Below are 23,080 nucleotides of genomic sequence, written 5' to 3' on the forward strand. Positions count from 1 at the left end.
CCCTCTGACCCGGGATAACACTGGGTCTTGCTCTCATCCTGAGGGGAAGGGAGGTGATAGATATAAAAACAGAAAGACCCAGCAATGAAAATTAGAAAGGCAATTGAATTTGCTCACAAACAACCCCAACTCTATCTCTCTAATGCAGCCACAGAGACAAGGAGAAGAAGAGGGAAACACTCAGGGGGCCCAGGGACACTACTGATTAAATTCCCCTGGCTCAAATCTATTTCCAAACACAGCCACCCTCATGACAGGAAAGAGACATCTAGAAATACCAACTAATGATAGAAAGGCAGATGGCCCTAGGCTACAGATTAGACCCAAGTGCAAGAGTGGTGGGTTGGCAACACTAGGAACTAGAACCCAGGAGTCCTGCTCCTCCCCCCCAGGAGCATAAAGAGGTCACTGCAGAAAGCACAGTATTCAGGCTGGGCATGGTGCCCACTGTGACTCATGCCCTACCTCCCGGTAGATCCTGGACATCAGAAATACTGCCCCCAGCCCCACCGGCCTCACACCGACAGCACTCACTACCTGCTGGGGCCCATTCTGCCACCTCAGCCTCCTTGCCCACTAGGAAACCCCGGTGTGCCCCGTATTCAGGGTTCCTTCAGGGGGAAAGTGGGGTGGTGACCACTGTTAGCGGTGCCTAACTGACCGCTCCTAGATGCCCCGTAGTCGCTACCATCCTTCCACTGCTTGCAAACCTAAAGGGCTGAGACAACTGGAGGCCACCATCCACGATTCTCATCTAGCACCTCTGGAAAAGCCCCACGCCACTGACCTTGCAACTCTCACCCCGATCTCTCAACTCTTCACACACTCCTCAATCCCGGAATGCAGGGCGCACACCGCTGTAAGGTCTCAGGGAGGGGGTGACCCGCTGGCCCCTCAGCCCTGACAAGATCGGCCCTGGCCCCGGTCCCCCACCCTGCTCACCCTGGCCCCGCGCGAACAGGGCGCCCGGCGGTCGCTGTGGCCGAGGTAGGGCAGCCAGAGGCAGCGCGGTTCCGGGGCGCTGCAGTCCACGCCGACGGCGCGCTCCCAGCGCCAGCCCCCGGCCCCCGCGCGCTCCACGCGCCACACGGTGTTGCCCACGAGCGCCGCAGCCAGCGGGGGCCCTCGTGCCCGGCCACCGCCCCGGCCCCAGCGAGCCCCGGGCCTGGCTTCCGGAGCGGGGCGTGCCGCGCGGGGCCCCACGGCCGCTGCTCGGCGCCCAGCGGGAGGCGTTCTCGGCCCCCCGGGCGGCAGGCGGACCCTGGGGGTCCCTGCCTGCCCCCCGGAGCCACGGGCCCGGGGCCCCGGAGCCCCGAGGGGACGGACGGCCCGCGCGGATGGCGGCAGGACGGCTGGAGCGGCGCCGCGCCTCCCGCGCCTCCTGGCTGAAGGCGCCGGAGCTGGGACACGCCGGCGAGTAGCGCAGGGCAGACGCCTCCCCCTCCGGGGCGGCCCCTGTGCGCGGCCGCCCTGATCCCACACACCCACACACTCACACACTCACACACCCACACGCGCCAAAAGCACTGTACGGTCCCGCACAGGCATGCACGTACTCACAGACGACACTCTCTGGCGCACACAAAAACTCACACACTACTCAAACCACACACCTTGAACACTTCAGTACACACTCGCACAGCCAGCTTCATACTCCTAGAGAAGCACATTCACACGTGCACTGCAGGTGCCTCACAGAGCTGCACAACACGTCAACATCCTCCCTTCTTCGTACAGGCCAACAGGCCCCTATCTCCCTGATACCCTCTGTCCACATACCCCACAGAAACATACTGATCAGCATACCCACTATTTTCCTGAAGGTACACCAGACCCCAACAGACCCCATAGACCCCACCTACCCACCCCATGCAGTCAGCCGGTTGACAGGCAAGTCCTGCAGAGCGCACTCCTCCATGCATCTCTGTCACGTCCACTCAGGTCTCTCACATACACTGCCCAGCACAGAGCACTGTGCCCACTCTACACCCCATGCCAAAGTGATTAGGTACACCCTAAGGCTACAAGTGGAGCCCCCACCCCCTCACTTCCATGGGGAACTGTTCTATGCATCTTCCCTAGGACCCCTGCCCATTAGCTGTAGCAGAGGGACCACCACTGAGCCCACAATGGACTCCAAGCTGGCCCCTAGCCCACCTTCCAAATGTGTCAGACAGGAAGCCCCATGTGAATGCCAGGCCCTGGCCTCCTCCCCTGTCCTGGCTCTCTCTCTTTTCCCAGGCCCTTTCCCCTTTCTGGGGTGGGCTGGCAGGGGCTTTGGCTAGTGTGTGTGGAATCATCACCACCATTTCTATCACACTTGACTGTTTATATAAACAATATGCTTGTCACTACAGCCACTCACTGTGGCCCAGGGCCATTGCTGTGGCCCAATTTGTAGAGAAGGAAACAAGACCCAAGAATACTGTTTGCTATGACAGTACAGGGCCACCAACCCAAAGCCACTCATTTCTACTTTGGATCTTATTGGGGAATCCTAGCCAGTGGCCAAGGAATAGGATGGCTCCAACCCATCCCGGCTCCCAAATCTAGGAGGAGTCTTAGAGGAAGAGTCACAGGCTTGAGCCTTTTGGGAGGAGCTACCAGAAGGGAAACCCAAGAGTCGGACTCCCTCTTCCCACCCGCATCCTGTCATCCACTGTTCCAGGGAAGACCTGCCAGGATGGTGGCCCACGTGAGAGGTACTTGGTCTAGAAAGGGAAGGGGAGGTGGAGGGGCTAAGGGAGGAGAAGGAGCCAGGTGAACTTGGAGCAGTGGGAGAGAGGAGAGTGGGGAGGGAGGGAGCAGAGGGGAGGTAGAGGGAGATGAGGGGGGATAGAGGGAGGACCCTGGGGTAGGTAGGATCACTGAGGGAGATGAGAGAGAGGGAGAGAGGCTAGAGAGGCGGAAGGGTGAGGGTGAGGCCTGGGGCGGTCCCTGTGTCAGCCAGGGAGCGGTTTTGTTCTCCTGTTTCCTGTTTGCTGCTTGTGGGCCCCGTGCAGGAGCTGGACCCCCACCCCCACCCTGGCGGAAGCCCTACGGGAAGAGCAAGGCTGCCCACAGCTGAGTCAGGAGACTTAGGGGGCAAGCGGGAAAGGACCGGAGTCAAGGACATCGAGGGTAGTCAGGGACAGCAAAGACACAGGATCTCCATCCCCACCCTCTCCTGGCCCCTCAGCAAACTTTTCTCTTGCTGCAATCCATTCCCTAGACCTAAGGAAGTGAAGGACTGTCGCCTCTTGTGACCCATGCACCAACATGTGCTGCTTATGCCTCAAGATTAGAACATTATCAAAACTGCAGAGGGTTCTGGGGGCTGCAGGAAGGAGAGAGGTAGAAAGGGGGCCTGGGGTTTCTGTGCTATGCCTATGGGGAGCTTGAACCAGATGAGCCATATACCATGTCCACCTCCTGCCCTCTGAGCTGGCAGGGGCAGAAAGGCCTGGCGGTGAAAGCAACAGATTCCCCCAGGGCACCGTACCTCCTCCAACCAGCTGCTTCAGGAGGGTGTGGGTGCACACAGTAGGGCCTCAAAGATGGTACATGGTTTGAATAAATGATCCTCTAGGGCTGTGGAGCCAGCTCCCTCCCCCATTTCCTCTGGGAAAGGAATGTGGGGTGGGCCCCAGAGGACCATGGGGGAGGGGGCCAAGGGCTGGGAAATACCAGGCGTAGCTGAGATTCTATTCCAAGCCTTCCTGCCCAGCGAGTCCTCCCCCCACACCCTGCCCAGCTTCCTCCCCCCCATCAGGAACTACCCAGCTGAGCAGTCTCTCCCATCCCCCTCTAGTTTGTCCAGCTTGCAAAATGTGTTCAACCTCTTCTTCTAAGGGTCCTTGGGAAGTGGCTTAGAGGCTGCACCTCCAAACGGAAGGCATCCCATGCTGGTCTTCCCTATCTCCCAAAGAGATATCACCCTTTAATACTGGAAGCTACTTTCACTTGTTCTCATTTGACCTGTACTCTAAACACTGGATTTCCAGGGATTGTTCTTAATACCCATTTTTTAGTTACAGAAACTGAGGCTCAAAGAGGACAGGTGATTGGTTCAAGGCCTCACTTTTATGAAGCTGGGATCCTGTCCCAGGGTTCTAACCCCTAACCCAGATCTCTTTCCATCACCCTCTTGCTAATCCTTTCAATCACATTTTGAATGGTGTTGCTCCTGTCAGAAGCTGGGACACCTTGGAGACTAAGGCAGTCTCAGTCCCTGCCCTCTTTCTGAGACTTTTATAGTTCTTTCAGGAATGTCTTCCAGGTCCTAAAACCTTTAGGGGTCTTTAAGTTCCAGACTCAGGCCCCCCAGCCAGCTGCTTTGGCCTCCACCAAGTGAGTCCTTCCGTCAGGCTCAGGGCCTCTTCCCTCTGGGAAGAGTGTGAGGGTGGGCCCAGGCCTCCCAGGAGAGGGGGGCTTGGAGGAGCCAAAGCCTGCAATTGCCACTGGGAGCCAGGCAACCGGGAACTGGGGAAGGGGAGGAGAACATCCTGGAGCCGGAGGGTCAGGGATATGACAAAAAGGGAAACTGATACTGCCACAGGGAGTGTGATTCAGGAAGCAGAAGAGAGGGGTTCGGGGTTAACTCAGCCTGCTTTTCCTTCCTCTGGCTTGCTCATCGCCTTCTCCTAGGATGTAGTCCCCAAACCACAAGGTGACCAACAATACTCCCATCCCCAAAGAATCATCCAGAATTTGTGAAGCTCCAACTGGTCTCCAACACCACCGAACACCAACTCCTAACCACCCATGACCTCACACACAGACAGGGCAAACCCACCGGCTGTGCCATCCCAAGCATGCAGGCCTGCAATACCCAGCACATGCCCTCCTGCCCACGCTTCTGACCCCTGCCCCAGTCTCCTCCCTCAAGGGCAGCCGCCTCCTCAGCCCTCCTCCACCCTTTAGCCCCATTCAGATGCCTGGTTCCCAGCACTGCTGGCTCCAGGCTCCCACCTGACATGCCCCAACAGGCCAAGCTGATGAGCCGGCCAAGCAAGCCTGCCTCCCCAGCAGCCTCAATGTGCACAAAACCCTGCATCATGAGAGCTTGAGACCCTGCTCTGGGCCTGACCAGTGGGTAGTGGATGGTTCAAATGGTCTCCACAGACCCCATGCTCTCCCCTTCTAGGGCCACTCCTGCCCTGGGTTAGGATAGAATGTGACATTCCACTCCCTCTCCCTCAAAGTGGGTCAGAGCCAAAGAAGGCTGAGCAGGGGTTACCTATCATGTGAGACATCCCACCACCATCTTGGGGAGGGGCCGAGACAATCCCAAGTAGTGGTTAGCAGTGGCCTCTGGAGTACTCTGGAGTCCAAGACCCCAGGGCCTGTGTCCCAGTCTCTGTCCCAGTCTCCACCTTCTAGCTGTGAGACCCTGGTGTGTTACCCATCCTCTTTGATCCTTGACTTTTCACCAATAAAATGGCGATGGTACTGCCTTCCACCTCAAAGGTCATTGGGAGGATTAAGTCAAAGCCATCGCACAGGCCCAGAGCACATAGTAGGGATTTAATAAATGCCAGGGGTTTTGATTGCCTTTTGGATGATCACTGTCTCACACCCAGTCACACTTGTATCCAGACACCCCGGCACTCACAGACCCAGGCAAAGTCACTGGCACAGACATCACCACACCTCCCTCCAATCCCAGTCTCCCACAGGCTCCTGCCATGCCAATGCCTTCCAAGCACCCTCAGGAGCTTCCTGTTCAGAGCAGTAGAACTTCTGCAAACCCAGAGTCCTGGCTTACAGGCCTTTTGGGAGCGTGGGAAGAGTGGGCTGACACGAGAACTCAGGATAAGGCTGCTCTTAGCAGGCAAGGAGCATGGCAAAAGTGCCAGACTGGCTGGACCTCCACCCAACAGGAGGGCTGGTGGCCGCCTGAAGGACGCCCGAGGGAGGGGAGACCAAAGGGGAGCATCTTTGCTCATGGTGGGAAATGAGCACTTGCAGGAGAGGGTGAGCCTGGAGCCAGCCACAAAGTAAACACCAGGGTCATTGCTGGGCAACCACAGGCGGCCATGGGACAGAGCCCGCCCCAGACCCTCTCCACCCCAGTTCACTCCACCCAGCAGTCTCTGGGCAGTCTTAGGCCCTCTGTATGTCCATTTCAGTCTCTGGGCCTGTCTGTGTACTCCCCAAATGGAAGAGGCTATGCCTCCCCCTTCAGACTGGGAGCTCCCTAAGAATGAGAGCTCTCCCCACCCACCAAACATCACTCTTGGGTCTCCTGGAGGGTATGCATGGCCTACATCTTTTCCCCCAGATTGGAGACTGCTCCAGGGCATGGCCTCAGTACCCTCCACTGGACCGACAGATCTCTAAAGACAACAGCTGTTTGGTTTTCAAAAATGGATTGCTAAGGTACAGTGGCACACACCTGTAATCCTAGCCACTCAGGAAGCTGAGGCAAGAGGATGACAAGTTCAAGGCCAATCTGGTCAGCTTGGCGAGACTCTATCTTAAAATAAAAAAATAAAAAGGACTGGGGACATAGCTCAGGGGTAGAGCATCCCTGGGTTCCATCTCAAGTACTGCAAAAGAAAAAAAATGGATATGCTCTAGTGGTATGTGATTTTCAAAAATTATCTGTGGATGGAGAAAAATTAAATATAGAATTGCCATATGATCCACCCATTCCACTTCTAAGGAGAAGTAAATAAACAAAAATGTGTATGTGCGTATGATAGAAACATGGCAGAGCCATACAATGGGATATTATTCAGCCTTAGAAAGGAATGAAATTCTGAGACATGCTTCAATGTGGATGAGCCTTGAACACATCATACTACATGAAATCAGCCAGACACAAGAGGACAATTATTGTACTATTCCACTTAATAAGGCATTTATATCCACAGAGACAGAAAGTAGAATGCTGGTTGCCAGGGACTGGGAGAAGGGAGAATGGGGACTTACTAATCAAAGGTTATAGAATTTCAGTTTGGAAAGATGAAAAAAGTTCTGGAGATGGATGGTGGTGCATTTGCACAATGACATAATACATTTAATGCCATATGACTATACACTTAAAAATGAATTTTTTTAAATATTTATTTTTTAGTTTTTTTAGGTGGACACAATATCTTTATTTTTTAATTTTATGTGGTGCTGAGGATCGAACCCAGTGCCCTGCGCAAGCCAGGCTAGCACGCTACCGCTTGAGCCACATCCCCAGCCCCTGTTTTTTTTAAAAACAGGGCTGGGGCTGGGGCTAAGTGGTAGAGCGCTTGCCTAGCACATGTGAGGCCCTGGGTTCAATCCTCAACACCACATAAAAATAAATAAATAAAGGTATTGTGCCCAACTACAATATATTATAAGGAAAAAAAAAAAAAAAACAGACTCAGGATGTAGGCTCTGGGTTCAATCTCTAGCACTGTTAAAAAAATAAAGGCGGGTGTGTGAAATAGTAAATTCCATATTCATAAATAATATATAAATAATAGAAAATATTCATAAATAATTTTAAAAATCAGGAAGCCACAGTGGTGCACACTTGTAACCCCAGCTACTTGGGAAGCTGAAGAAGGAAGATCACAAGTTTGAGGTCAGCCTGGGCAACTTAGTAAGACCTTGTCTCAAAATAAAAAATATAAAGGGCTAGGGGTGTAGCTCAGTAGTAGAGTGCCCCTGGGTTCCATCCCCAGCACTAAAGGTCAGGGGGAGCAAGAGTAGGAACAAATGAACAGGTCTCCGCCTGGCACCAGGAGCAGGCCCTGCCCACAGAGTTTGCCCAGGATAGCTGAACACTGCCTGCCTGGAGGACCTGTCCCTCCCACCCCTCAGTCTGCACCTTCACACTGCCCCTATTGTCATCTTCAGGGTCCTAGGGATCCTTGCTCAGGAGAAGCTCCAGGCTGTGGAGAAATCTGAACTTCTGCACAGGAGGTCTATGGATTGATGGGGGCCTATCACCCAACAGCTGGGTGGAGGGAGATAAAAACTCTTCCATGTCCTGACCTAACCCACGGAGCGCACATACACATCTGTTTTCAACCCCCCACAAGCTTAGTTACCATTGTAACTTATACACAGAGGGTGTGCCAGCAGAGACCTGTCCATGTCCTCACAGGCTCCAAAGAAACTGCCATACACTGAAGGATACACTCTTGTCATCCAGCCAGTAGGGCAGGCAGGTCTGTGGGCCACAGAGCCCCCTGCTGGCCCAACTCTGGCACACCTTCTGCCCTTCCAGCAAGGGATCCTCATTCCTGAGTGTGCTCCCCCCACACATGGCATTCTCCAGGCCCTCAGCCCCAGCATCTCCTCTCCCCACCTCCCACAGAGATATGTCCCCTGCAGAAGCATAGATCAACTGTGGAAACTTGGGGTCTCCCTTTGGTCCAGGTATACTGAAGGAGAAGCCAAAGACCCTTGTTAGGGTCTAGACTAGATGGAGCAAGAGGCAGTTATTTCCAGAGGCAGGAGATTGCTTTATGCTTCTCCCAAATCATCACATCCATTCCCCAGGCTGGACATCTCATTTCAGAGGAGACTGGGAACTCTGCATGTGAAGCACGCTTTGGTCCCCCTCGAGGAGAAGTTCTTCCTATTATTTGACCACCCTGGGCAGAGGCAACAGGTGCACCCACTGGTTTCTTTCAGCTCAGTCCTAGTCAAGCTGAGACCACATTCACTCCCTGGGCAGGTTTCAGCAGATTCCGAAAGTCTCCCCCAGGGCACATGGGGCTCCCTGCAGGGAGAGGCTCTCAGCCCCACCCCTGAAACCACCCACCCCCTCACCCTAGCTCTGCCCGACCTGCCCAGGTTCCCCTTCACACATGGCCCTACCTATGAACTGAACCTCCCCCTAATCCAAACTGTGATGCAGCAGAAGCAGCTGAAAAGATAAAGGGGATGGTGGCTCTGCCGGTGGGAGCTGGGATGGCTTCTAGGCTAGGCTCTGTCATCAGAAAAGGACAGACACATCATCTCTGGCCCACACCCAAACCCCTGCATCAGCTTGCCTGGTCCCATACCTGGCACAATAGAGATAGAAAACTGATGTGGGCGTGGTGACGCACGCCTGTTATCTCAGCAGTTTGTGAGGCTGAGGCAGGAGGATCCCAAGTTCAAAGCCAGCCTCAGCAATGGCAAGGTGCTAAGCAACTCAGTGAGCTCCTCTCTAAATAAAATACAAAACAGGGTTGGGGCTGTGGTTCAGTGATCGAGTGCCCCTAAATTCAATCCCAGCACCCCCCGCCCCCCCAAAAAAGAAGAAATAGACAACCGAGTGCTTGCTATGTATCAGGCACTACCTTGTCAACAGCAGAAGGCTCTTAAAACAGCCTTCCCACTGCCTGGACCTCTTGGCCCCCACCCAGTCCAGGGCTAGGTAAGAACACCAGGCTCACCCACAGGGGATGGAGGGGTGAGGATAGGAGGTAGCTAAGGACTGTCCCAGCATTGAGAAAGGGCCACATTTGTCAGTGTTACTGGTTCTGCTCCTTTTCTGGTTGTGGGACATCAAGATCATCACTCAAGCTCACACGGATTTTCTTATTTGTTCAATTACAAAATAAAGGCAGGGAGAGCAGCCTGGCCAAGTTACCAGGAACATATTCTAAGAACTAATAAATGAGGAGGTTCACAGCCCCAGTCCTATGTCCCAGCATCAGGATGGCTTTGCTTCCCAATGTCTCCCAAGCCTACGTATTTCTTTATTTCACCATCTTACTCCAACCAAGCTGCTCTGTGTGACACCCTCTGGTCTTTGACAGTCCAATGATTTTTTTTTTTCCACTAATATGACTACACGCCTCCAGCCTCCACACCCACTACTCCCCCTTCCTCCATGCTCTGGCCAACCTGGCTTCCTCCACTTCTTGTGAGGACCAGGCAAACCTTCCAGCCTCAGGTCCTTTGCACATGTTATTTCTGGAATGCTGTTTTACCTTCTCCAACTCCTTCCCTACCTCATCAAGGGGCAGTCTAACTGTTGCCCAACCTAGAACTCTCAGAAAAAAATACAACTCAGATACAAAAATACAACCCAGATACAATTCCTCAGACCAGGTTAGGTCCTGGCACACCCTCTCATTATCAGTGTTTACATATTTTTTTCTTTTTTTCCAGTATTGGAAATTGAACTCAGAGCCTAGCACATACTAGATAACACTCTACCTCTGAGTTTTATCCCTAGCCCTTCTTTTTTAATTTATTATTTATTTATTATTATATTATTATTTGGTGACAGTGATTGAACCCAGGGTGCTTAGCCACTAAGCCACATCCCCAGCCCTATGTTGTATTTTATTCAGAGACAGGGTCTCATTGAATTGCTAAGTGCCTCACTTTTGCTGAGGCTGGCTTTGAACTCGTGATCCTCCTGCCTCAGCCTCCCAAGACTCTGGGATTACAGGTGTGTACCATTGCACCCAGCACTGGTTCTATTTTATTTTGAGACAGGGTCTCTTTAAGTTGCTCTTCAACATATGGTCCTCCTGCCTCAGCCTCCTGAGTAGCAGGGATTACAAGTGTGTGCCACCATGTCCGTTAGTGTTTATGCATTTATGAGGCTATTTGACCAATATCTCCCCCTCAGCGGCGAGTCCTGGAGGGCCAGGACCATGCTTGCTTTGCCAAGGACCCAGCACAGAGCACAGGAGGGCACAGCACACTGTTTATGAACATAAGGGAATGAAGAAGCCTGTCAGTGGGAGGTGACTCCCCAGGAGAGTCTACCTGGAGCACCCAGGAGGGTCTACCTGGAGCAGGGGGCTTCCATTCTTTGCACCCCCACTCCTTCCTCAGCAGGAACTTGTGCAGAAGTAGGGGTTCTGGAACGAGGGAGTAAGGACAGGGGAGAGAAGAGCCGCTGCTTTCTCCCCTGTAGCTCTGTGCCTCACCCCAGTGGCCCCCCTCCAGCCACCTGGCCTTTCTTGCTGGGTCTCAAACATGCCACACCCCTGTCCGGGGACTCAGGGTTTGCCCACTACATCCAGGCTCCCCTCTGCCTTTAGCTGATCTCCTACCCGCTACAACTCAGCCTGACAGTTTCTGAACAGCTTCCCCAACTCGCAAACTGACGAATTTGCCAGAGTCCCATAGCTAGTGACACAGAAGACACATAGGAGTGTCTCCGTGCGGTACACTGGCAGGGGCAGGGCCAGGGCCAGGGCTCTTGGCCACCTCATCTCATGCCTCACTGCTACCAGTTTCTCCCTCTAGGAGGGGCCCGAAGGCACGCCCTTCTCCGGGACCTCGGTTTCCTTAAGCGCACTCAGCCACGATGTGGCCGCTCGGACTTGAGATTTCAAGAAAATTGACTGAGAGCGTCAAGGTGGGAGAGAAGGTGGCGGCGGGGAGGGGAGAAGGGAAAAGAAGAGAGAGGAGCGGAGGGGGAGGAGGACGAGCCGCCCAGACGGCAGAAACGCCAAGTATGCGAAGTACGCCGGCCCCTGAGCTATGAATAGTGCCGCCAGGCTCGCGCCCAGGGCGCCCTTCCCGCAGCCCCCACCCCATCTTCCCAGGCGGGCTTTGCACCGGGTGCCTGGGAAGCGCACTTCTGGGGATGGGAGCTGAGCTGGGGGATGAAGGGTGTGGTCATGCAAATGAGACACAAATAAAGTGCTGCAGGCATCTCTGATTGGAGGATCCCTGCCAGTCCTGGAACGTAGGCAGAGCTGGCATTCAACAAAAGGCAGTGCCCAGCCCTGGGTCACTAGGCAGGCCCCTGCTACCCCAGCGTGGCTGCATTTCCCAAGCCTGGAGATCTCTTCTGGTCATTCATGGCTGAAATCCCAACCATGCAGTATGGCTTCTGGGATCCCCTCATTCTCTCTGTCAATGCCCTAGTAGGCTCTGCCTCCTTAGGACCCCAATCCTGACCCCCCACCCCCAGCATCATGAGTCAGACTCACTTTCTGAAGCTCCCAGTTCTGATACACAACTGGATGCTTGACAAATCACAGCTGCCCCAGTCCCTTTTCCTCATCACTGACCACAATGGGACATACGTTGAGCTCAGAAGCAGGAGATGCAATCCGACCCGGCCCTGCTCTTGTGTGCCCTCAAACAAATCAGTAATGTCAAAGCCATGATCCCCCCTTCCTCTCATTCTGGGTCTACTGACTGGGCGTCACCAAGGGCCTGGCACTAGGCAGGGGTTGGGTATGACAGGACTCTAGGGAAAGAAGTCAAAGAATCCAGGCAGAGTTCAGGTCTCACCTGGGTGACCCTGGTCAAGTTCTTTCCCTCTCCAAACCTCAGTCTCCTCAGCTATAAAAGCAATATTTGAGAGGACTCAGTCTGAATGCCTAGCACATAGCAGTCACTAAACAAACCTAGTACAGCAGTCCACAAAGGACTTTAAAAATTAATAAAGGCAGCTCCTGACTTCATAAAGAACAAAGAGATAAGACATGCATGAAATAAAGGAACCGTAGAGCATAGTGTTTAAAAGTTCCTACTCAAGCGAGGCCCTGTGGCACAAGCCTGTAATCCCAGCAGCTTGGGAGGCTTAGGCAGGAGGATTGAGAGTTCAAAGCCAGGTTCAGCAAAAGGGAGGTGCTAAGCAAGTCAGTGAGACTCTGCTCCTAAATTAAAAAATACAAAATAGGGCTGGGGATGTGGCTCAGTGGTCGAGTGCCCCTGAGTTCAATCCTGGGTGCCTCCCCGGCACTGCCCTCAAAAAAGTTCCCAAACACAGCCAGGTGTGGTAGGGCACACCTGTGATCCCAGCCATTTGGGAAATTGAGGCAAGAGGATCACAAGTTCAAGACCAGCCTCAGAAACTTAGTTAGGTCTGAAGTAATTTAGCAAGACTTTGTCTCAAAATAAACAATAAAGAGGGCTGGGGAGTATAGCTCAGTGGTAGAGTGTCCCTGGGTTCAATCGCCAGTGCTGGGGAAAAAACAAAAACGTTCCTAAACATGGGCTGTGGGTATAGTTCAGTGGCAGAGCACGCATTAGTATGCATGACATCCAGAGTTCAATCCCCAGTGTGGGGGGTGTGGGGGGATTCCTAAACAGGATTAGAAGCAACCTGGGTTCGAGTCCCAACTCAGTCCCAATTTCTAGCCGTGTCCTTGGCCAAGTTACTAATGTCTGTTAGGACATCCCAGCAAACATCTCTCAAGCATTGGCAAGCTTCATCTCCTCAGTGAAGTCTCTTATCCCCAGAGCTGGAGCATCTCAAAGTAGGAAGGGCTCAGTCCATGATGACTGATAGAGCCCTGGGGTCCTCCATACTACTCAAGAGCAAACCCCAAACTGCACACGGACTCACAGAGAAGCAGAACATAATCAAACTCTACATTCACCGTTGATCACATCTTCCCCTCTCCTTCATTATGCCCACCCTATTTGAATTTCAGGGCTCATCTCACAAGAGGTAGATCCACCATTTTGGGATGGGCAATGTTCTCCCAGGTTCTTTCTTATCAAGGAATACAGCAGAGACCACAAGAACAGGCTTAGGATTCAGAAAGGCCCGGTTTTGTTTTATTTCATTTTATCCCATTTTAGTATTTATTTATTTGTTGTTTTTTTGTGGTACTTGAAATTGAACATAGGGGCACTCTATCATTAAACTATATCCTCAGTCCTTTTTATTTTTTCCTTTTGAGAAAAGCTCTCACTGAGTTGCTGAGGCTGGCCTCAAATTTACAATCCTCCTGCCTCAGCCTCCCAAGTAGTTGGTATTACAGGTGTGTGCCATTACACCTAATTGGGACCCGGTTTTAAATTCAGATGACCTTGATTGAAGTTGTTTACCCTCTTAAGATCTTTGCTCATGCGTCTGTAAATATGTAATCACCCCATGATGGTCCTTGAACATTGATCAGAAGGTGTTTCACTGAAGAATTCTCAATGTGGAGCCAGGCACAGGAGCTCACGCCTATAATCCCAAAGCTGCTTGGGAGGCTGAGGCAGGAAGATTGTGAGTTCAAAGCCAGCTTCAGTAACAGGGAGGTGCTAGGCAACTCAGTGAGACCCTGTCTCTAAATAAAATACAAAAAAGGGCTGGTGATGTGACTCAGTGGTTGTGTGCTCCTGAGTTCAATTCCCGGTATTAAAAAAAAAAAAAAAATTCTCAACTTGGGGGCGGGGGTGTAGTTCAGAAGCAGAGCACTTGCCTAGCATGTGAAATGTACTGGGTTTGATCTCCAACACAGAGCGGGGGGATCCTCAAATTAAATATAGACTTGGAAAGAGGAAACGAGGAAAGGAGATTAATCATATCACCAAATGCTTTTTAACCAACCTCTATGGCAATTCGACTCAGTGACTCTGCTTCCATCTTTAAACTTCAGTCAACATTTTGTGACCATATTCTGGCTCACACGACATCACAGGAAGACAGCAGCCTGTATCTGCAGCCCTGAGACTGTCTCCCCAGGCAGATGGGACCTTTCTGACATGAACATTTTGGGAAGGGGAGCCCCAGGAAGCATTCTGAATTGGCAGGTAGTGGAAATGCAGTCTCACAAGCCATGTTTATAAAGCCTGAGTGGAGAGTTTTTGTCTGGCGTTGGGGCAGTAGGAAAAGCAGAAAAGGAACACTGTGAGGGCAGGGCTGGGTCTCATTCATCCAGGCTTCAGGAGCCAGAAAGCACCTGGAATAGGAGGGGATAGGAGTCAAGGTCACCCACCCACTAAAGACCCTTTTGCTCTAAGAGCTGGCTCAGGCACTGACTTACCCACACTACCCTGCTGCCTCCTATACTCCCTGGCTGGAATTAGGGAGAGAGCAGGAGGGAGTCCTTACACCAGCCCTGCCTGGGAATGTTCTCAGCACCCCCAGGCCACACCTGGTCTCTTAGATCAATCTTTCCTTAGCACTGGGGACCTGAGTCTCTGGAAGCCACTGAAGGAGGAAAAGGCCAAGTGAGGAAGGAAGAGGAGCTTTCTCCCTCTCACCAGCAGCCCCAGCCTGGTAGTATGGCCCTCTTCCCTGTGTTCCCCCTCCCCGGGGCTCTGGGCCCAACCTCAGCTGCCCCTGCAACACTCCTCAGGTGCAGCAGGTTGGAGGGGCTCAGGGCTAGGCTCCATTAGAGCTAAGGAGGGTGCAGCTCTGCAGATGCCAGCACAAGACAGAAGGGAGCACCAGAGTAGCCCCCAGCCCCCCAAGCCTCCACCCTCATGCCCGCAGCTCCTCCCCCACTCTTGGGGAAGAAGGACAGTGGAGGGGGGCATGCCTCTGGAAGACAAAAGGGGGATTAGAAGACTCTTCCCAAGTACAGCAAGGACAGTCATGCATCACTTAATGATGGGGCTATGTTCTGGGAAATGTACCACTGGGTGATTTCATCACCATGTGAACATCAGACTGTACTTACACAAAACAAGGCATCTGGAATGTCACCAAGCGATATAATCTCACGGGACTATCAACATACAAACACGGTATTATCTCACTGATGGAAAGGTGACATGGCGCGTGACTGTACAGTGTCATGATGCCGAGGAGAGATGGGCTGTGGGGGCATGAACTAGAAAACAGCATCAGGGAGAAGCAGGGTTCTCACCTGGGCTGCCTAAGGCTCCCCTGTTCCCTGCTCAGCTCCAAATCCCAGAGGTCCCCTTCCTCCTCAAACCCTGGGAACCCACCAACAGAAAACTACTCCTTCCTCCCCCTCTTCCTGGCCTCACAGCAGGTCAGCATGGAGAGACCTTTGCCTCCCTGCTGTTCTCTGTTCCTTCCACCTTTGCCTGACCCGCTCCTCTGCCCCATTCCCTGGGCTTAATCTTTCTATAGGGGCCAGTTTCCCTATAGGGCAAATAAGGAGACAGGGGCAGGCTGGTCTCCACTCCATCCAGCTAAAATACACAAAGACTGGCCTCTCTGGTTGACCCCCCCGCCCCCCTCCCCCGTGTTCCCTCCCTCTCTTTTGTAAAATAATCCAGTTTCTCCACATTGAAAATGAGGAAGCTGTGGTGGAGGGTGGAGGTCTCCATTCAATCACCCTTTCCAGCCCTTCGAAGGCGCTGAGGAGCATCCAGATGGGCCAGGTCCCCACCCTCCTCCTCCCAGGGCTCCTCCCAGTCCCCCAACTCCTCCAGGAGCTCCTGCGCCCCTTGAGGACATGAACCAAGAAGCAGCAGCTGCAAGTTCAGGAGCCCAGCATCAACAGAATCACACTGGACACTGATAGAAATCAGGCTCAGAGCCAAAATGAACTCTGCTCTTCCCTACGCTGACCACCACGTGGCCAAGACCCCGGGTGATTGTCCTCCCACATGGCTCCCACATGTTCCCCCAGCCGCCACATTCCTCTGACCCATATGCCTCCTGCTGGCCTGCCCGCCTCACTGAGGCCAGCACCGGGGCTCTGTCATCCCTTTGCCTTGCCCAAGCTTGTCTCTCTTCCCAGAGATTCAGGGTGAGCTTTGAAAGGGTCACTTCAAAGAGGACCTGCTTGTGGAAGGCCCAGCCAGACCTAGGGCTGGCTCCTCGGCCAGATTCCTGGCAGCTGGGGACAAAGGCCCCACTGTTCTCCCGACCCTCGGACGCCCCCAAATGCACTGGGCATAAGAAGGCTTTCTTTCCCCCAGTTCCGCTCCTCACAGGCCCGGGCTCTTTGCCATAGGGAGTAGCCCTGGTCCCTCTTCAGGAGAGGCTGGGGGTGGGGAAGAGGGAACTCCTAATTTCCCCATCCCCACCACCGTGCACCCAACCCCTTGGGGCCCACAGGATAACGAAGCAGCCTGGGGGCCAACTTCAGGATCAGGGGCCCAGGTTTGGACCCAGGTTCCTCTTGGCCCCTCAGCCACCAAGCCCTCCCAGGCCTGAAATAGTTCCCCATCTTCCCCCACTCACCAGATCCATACCCATCTCCTAGGACTACCTCTCCTCTGAAAAGTCACCCAGCCCAAACCAAAGCAGCCACTCTTAGAAGACCTCAAGAGGCTGGGTGTCTGTCCCCCTTGCCACCTGGTCCCCAATGGCAAGAACCAGGAGATAGTTCTCCAGTTGCCTATCACACAATGCTCAAGGTTTCTGTGCCCAGCCTCTCACCCAGTGCCTGAACTCTCTGTAGAGAGTCCTCATCATTGTCCAGCCTGAGCTTGCCCACTTCCAAAGATGGAGGCCTCACTACCCCCAGGACCTGCTCATTTCCTCTTCGGACCATAAAGGGTCCTTTATATTAACTAAAAGTGTGATGTTATTTCCATCCTTTGATTATTGTTTAATACAGTCACTACCAATATTTGAGCTTACCAAATATCAGTCACATTTGCTGTACTACCTCACTTAGTCCTCTCAATAATTTTCTTTTTTGGAGGAAGAGGGTACTAGGAATTGAACCCAAAGGTACTTTTTCCACTGAGTTGCATCCCATCCCCATTTTATTTTGAGACAGGGTTAAAATTGCTTAGGGCCTCACTAAGTTGCTGAGGCTCGAACTTGTGATCCTCCTGCCTCAGCCTCTCAAGTTGCTGGGATTACTGGCGTGTGCCACCTAGTCTGGTTCTTTAATGCTTTTGAGGGATTTTTCAGGGATAAGAAAACTGAGCCTAAGCTGGTTTTGGTGGCGTAAGCCTGTAATCCCAGTGACTCGGAAGGCTGAGGATTGAAAGCTTGAGACCAGCCTGGGCAATTTAGCAAGACCCTATCTCAAAATAAAAATTAAAAGGGCTGGGAATATAGTTCAGTGGTAGAGCACCCCTGGGTTCAATTCCTAGAACTGAAGGAAAAAAAATAAGAAAAGAAAACTGAGGCTACAACAATTAAGTTGTCCAAAGCCACAGAGTGAAAAAGGGGCCGAGTGAAATCTGAACCTCAGCAGGCTGAAGTAGGACCCCAAGACTCACCCACAGGGTGTTCCTGCCTCCCATGCCAGGCCGAGGCCACTCATCTGTCATGGCTGGCCTGTCTGTGTCAGAAGGTAGCCTGGATCACAGCCCATTTTTGTCCTTGCCAGATCCCCATCAGCCTTTATCAGCAGATGAACTGTGGCCTGGGGACAGTGACTGACTGATGTTAATTCAAACCAGTGAGTGGGGAGCAAAAAGGAACAGGGCACCTGCCCAGGTGCGTTAAGACTTGGAGGAGATGGAAGGGGATGTCCCTGGGCCTAAAGTTTAGGACTGAAGCTGGCTGGAAATCCAGCACTCCTGACGTAGGACAGAGAACTGATGGCATGAGCCAGGGATGTGGCTCGGTGGTAGAGCCCCTGCCCAGTACTCACAAGGCCCTGGGTTCCATCTGGAGCACCACAAAGATAAAATAAAGGAATTAACAGCTATGAGAGGCCCTGCCCCAAACCACTCAGGCCACTCCAGCTTGACAGAACCTTCCACCACAAGGTGATGTGTGGAAACTGAACATTTCAGGACCAAAGAACTAAAAAAGGAAAAGGCCTCTTTGACACAACCTGTGGTCTTTTCCCACAGGTCCATTCGTTAGCGCCATCTCCTGAAAACTTCAGGGGAAGAGATGAGGGAAGAACAAGAGAGAAGCCAGGAGACTGGGAGAGCCCTGGGTGGCGTTTGTAAGACTCAGAGAGCAGAGGTAACAAGGGCCGGGGAGAGAGTCCTTCCTCCCTCCTTGCTCAGTGAAGCATCCCAGGCAGCCTTCCAAGACCCCAGCCCCTGGCACGGTAGCTCACACCTGTCATCCCAGATCGCAAGTTCAAGGCCACCCTGGGCAACTTAGTAAGACTCTTGACTCAAAACAAAAAGTAAAAATGGCTGGGGAACTAGCTCAATGATAGAGTGCCCCGGGGTTTCATCCCCAGCACCAAAATAAAAACAAAACAAAAAGAATCCCAGCCCCACTGACTTCCAAAGGGTTAGGTTACAGGAGGCTGTGGCTTTGTCATACACTGAGCCATTGTTCATGAATTCAGTCAGTCAGTCTGTCAACAAACATTCTCTGAGTACTGGGAGGATGCCAGGCCTCTGTGGACAACAAGACAAACATGACCCATGGAAGCCACTTGGAATGATGCTCATTCAAGAGGCACAGTCAAGTCCTCACTCTGCCACTTACTTGTTGTGAGGTCTTAGGAAGCCATGTAACTTCTTTGTGCCAGTTTCTTCATCATCCTGTCAAACAGGATGATGGTAACGTACCTACCTAGTGGTAAGCACTATGTACATGTCGCTACTATTATTTTTCCAGTCTGATGGGGGACACTGACATGTAAGTGAATGGTCACAATGCTAGGGAGAGAGCCCAGCTCTGGGCACCCCAGGAAGCCAGGGGAGGGGCCATTCCTGACTTGCACTTCACAAACATTTATGGAGAACTGCTCTGTGCCAGGCACCATGCTGGTCACTGGGGACACAGAGATGAACAGGACACATTGTCCACTTGGGCTTCTTCCCTGCCCTCCCTTCTCCCTCTCAGGGGCCCAGTCCCAGCACCTGGTACTGGAGGGGCCACCGAGGACAGAACCACAAAGGGAGAGGGCTGGCCTTGGAGCCTGGGGATCAGAAGACCTGGGTTCTTCTCCGCCACCCATGGGCTGAGGGACAAGGGTGCTCTCTGGCCTCAGTTTCCTCACTGCAGCATGGGGAAATTGGACCCGATGGCCCTTTGGTCCTGGCCACAGGTGATGAGTATGCCCCACCTGCAAGGGCTTTAAACTTGCCCCAAAGTCAAGTCCCAGGACCATCTCAGCCTGACATCCCACTGAGGCAGTGGAAGAGGAGATGCCCGCCTGGTACAGACTGGCACTGCCCTGCTGACAAGCTGGCACAATTTCACAAGAAATAGGGGGCCTGGATCTAAGGGCGGGTTGTTTGAAGAGGGTGGGGGTGCCCGGGGAAAGGCAGTGCCAGCTCCCACAGGCCCTATTCATGGTGTTCTCTGGGGAGGGTGAGAGAGCAGGATAATTAAAACCGGGCTTTGTCCAAATCCCTGACCAAGCCAATACCTCACCTTTGAACCTCTGTAGCCAGCAGAGCAGGGCTGATACGCCTTTGGAAGGAAAGTGTCGATGAACAGAGCCAGGCCCTAGTGCTGTGGGACGGGTGGGACGGGGGTGCTACAGGGGTAAGTGGGCTGATTCCCCACCTAGCAAACCAGGGAGGGCCACCTGGGGCTTTGCTGTCCCCACGGACAGGTAAGAAGACAAGTGACAAAGGTCCAATCCAGCAAGAGGTTGACTTGATGTTGAGTTGTGTCCGAGATGAATCTAGATTCAGGGTGGGAGTGACAGCAGGACAAGGAGGGTCCCAGGAAATAAGGGAGACAGCAGAACTCTAAAGCCAGATCCTCAGGTTCCTACCCTGGCTCAGCCACTTACTAGCAATGAGACTGGGGCCATGCTATTAGCTCTCTGTGCTTCCGTGTACTATAAGATGAGGATAATGGTATCTCTCTAGTGGTGTTCTTGTGAGCATTAAATGAGGCAATCTGAATGAATCCTGTTCTTAGCTATCAGTTATACTGCTAAAGCAACTCCCCTTTCCAGCATTCAATGTAGGGGATCTACTGCACCCATCATTCACAAGGTACTGATGTATATGCTCAGAATATATCTGCATGCCATATGAATCTCTCTGAATTACTACATTGGGATCCAACATCAAAGGAATTCACCTGGTCCAATACACTAGAGGAAACTTCCCTGAAGTATAGCTCACAAACCTCTTCCTGGAAGTTCTCACAAGTATCTAACTACAATCAATCACAGTATAAGTTATACCAGTCTCCTGCTTACACAACAAGAAGTCATTCTAAGCATCCCTGCAATGAAGAATAGAGCAGTCCGCTGACCACTCCTGCACTGTCTTGCTCTAACCAGCACCCGCCCTCATCCCCACTCCCACCTATGCCAACAATGCAGTACTTCTTCCCCAGAAATTCAGGGTTGGCCTGAATAAGGGGAGGCCCCACAGAAGGCCCCACCAGGCTGCACACACACAGGACACACACAGGCCTGTTTTCCAGGTCCAGTGCCCCTCTGCTTGAGCTGGACTCACAAAAGCCTGCCCCATCTCAGATGGTATCCCAAAGCCACATCCCTCATAATTTCCCCTCTCAGGTGTCATCTTGTGCCCTGACTACTATCAGGAAACGTGGATGCCAGCTCAGGCAATGTCACTGTAGGGTCAGGCCCTCTCCATAAAATGGGACACTAACACCTTCTCTGCCCACTCACAAGGGTTCTAGGCCCTTGAATCCAGCATTCAACGTAGGGGATCTACTGCACCCATCATTCACAAGGAGAGGGCAGAGCCTTGGACATGGACTCTGGCATTCCCAGCCACCTTGGGGCAAACTCAACCACACTGTGGGCAAGCTGAAGAGGCAGCCAGGGCTGGGGGCCTTTGGGCCATGTTGGGAGGTGAAATGACTGGTTATATAATCAAGATTCAAAGCACACACCGATGAACACATCTCTGTGAGAGCTGGCCACTTTTGAGAGTGGAGCCCTGGCAGAAGGGAGAACCATGTGGGATCAAAAGCCATCCACCCCCAGTTGGGCCCAGTGGGGGTGGAGACACAAGGAGATGGAGATGAAGTATGTGTTGTTGGTTGGGGGAGAATCCGAGGGACTCATGCTTAATGACCTCCACCCCCACCCCCTGTCCATCCTGAATTTCAAGTTTATAATTAGGAAACAAACTTCGGCTGAGTGAGAACTTGAATACATACAGCTCTAGAAAACAGGGGAGTCACAGAAAGAGTTCACAAAGCACCAGATTCCACAGCCAACATGGCGGCGAGGGGAGGAGAGGAGGGTCCCTAAGCCTCCAGCCCTATCAAAAAAGGAAGAGGCCTCAGCCTGGACCCAACGTGCTGGACCCAACCTGGACCCCAAACTCAGAAAAACTGCTGTCCTACAGCGTTCAGCCCTTCAACTTGGGATGCCGCGGGGGGGGGGGGGGGGGGGGCGGTGCTGGGATGCTTCAGTAGGACTAGCAGCCAGGCTCAGAGGTCCGTGGACTAGCCCTGACAGGGGGGATGGGGGCTGGAGGCCCCTGCTGGCCCTTCCCTAGCCTCAGCAGCTGGCAGATGAAAGAACCCAAGCAAAGCAACTCAGCGCTGAGTAATGCCCCTGGCACCCCGCGCTCAGACCCACCCACAGCCAGCTGGAGAGAGCAGAGGAGGGCAGCCGGCCTGCAGAACTGGGGGTCCCGGGCCTATGTCTCTTTCCAGCACCCAGGAGGGCTGCAGACCCGAGCCTGGCAGCCCGTCGTGCGGTACGGCCCAGCAGGGAGCAAGAGTGGCGCGGAGAGGGGGGTGTCCCGCCTCCGTGGCCAAGGACGTCCCGCTCCGGGAACCCCCTCCCCCACTCCCTCTCCCTCCAGCTGTGCCGGGGCCTCGCCAACGGAAAACGAAAACTCGGGCAGAGGAAACGGCGGCAGGCGCCCCGCCTGAAAAACCTGGACAAAAGGCACGGGCCTCCCGCCCCCGCTGCCCGGTCGCAGGAGGCCTGGCACCACCGTCCGGGTCAGTGGCCCCTGCCCTGGCAGCCCCAGGCCCGTCCGGCCCGCTGCCTAGCTCCCTGGTTCGTGCCCCTCTGCCGGGGGCAGCTGTCCCTCCGACCCCCTGCCCAGCCCGCACCAGCCGGAGTTCCCTCGGCGGTGCCCGCGGTGCCCTCACTGTGTGCCCCTGGCGGTGACTGCCTAGCGGGGGCGCAGCGACCCCGGCCCAGCCACCGTTCCCTGGTCTCGCCCGGCCGCGCCCCCTCCGGTGGCCCAGCGCCCTCACCTGGGGAGGCCGGGGCTCCGGACGCGGCGGGATCCCGACCAGGCAGAAGGCGACTCCATTCATCGGGTGGCAGCGGCGGCTCTGCGGCCGGGGCACTGCTGGGGGCGCGGGCCGGGACCCGGGAGGGGCGGGGCCGGGGCGGGGCCGAGTGCAGCTCCCCCCCCACAACCCGCCCCCTCGCCCCTCCTCTCCACCACTCGCGCTCTCGACGGGGCGCACCCGCGGCCTCTCCTCAGGGTCCCCAGAGGGTGAAGCAAGCTGAGACCGAGGTCTGCGCGGGCGGCGGAGCCAGAGGCCAGACGCAGCCTGGCCCAGAGAAGTGGTCCCAGGGAGGCAGCTAGTGCCGGCCTCCAGGGGACCGGCCTAGATAGACAGTGATCCGGACCCAGGAAAGAGGACAAGGGTACTGAACCTAGAACTAGTACAGGGAAAGGGAGGGAGGGAGGGGGAAGCAGAGAGCGGGCGTCC

The 23,080-nt window shown here is 53.8% G+C and overlaps 1 protein-coding gene across 3 annotated transcripts in view; it reads right to left on the reverse strand.

Annotated features, from left to right (window-relative positions):
• Arhgap23 (Rho GTPase activating protein 23) overlaps positions 1-22,689 on the reverse strand; it is a 72,963-nt gene extending 50,274 nt beyond the window's left edge. For 2 of the 3 annotated variants that reach the window (XM_077110452.1, XM_077110451.1), the window contains exon 1: positions 22,613-22,689. In XM_077110452.1, the coding sequence (XP_076966567.1) occupies positions 22,613-22,675 (63 nt within the window). In that variant the 5' untranslated portion in view covers positions 22,676-22,689. Of the gene's footprint in view, positions 1-942; positions 1,162-22,612 lie in introns of those variants that run through there. The other variant, XM_077110453.1, reaches the window with a different exon arrangement.
• Positions 22,690-23,080: the final 391 nt, after the last annotated feature.

Source organism: Callospermophilus lateralis, chromosome 11 (genome assembly GCF_048772815.1).
Source record: "Callospermophilus lateralis isolate mCalLat2 chromosome 11, mCalLat2.hap1, whole genome shotgun sequence".
In the NCBI taxonomy this organism is placed as follows: Eukaryota; Metazoa; Chordata; class Mammalia; order Rodentia; family Sciuridae; genus Callospermophilus; species Callospermophilus lateralis.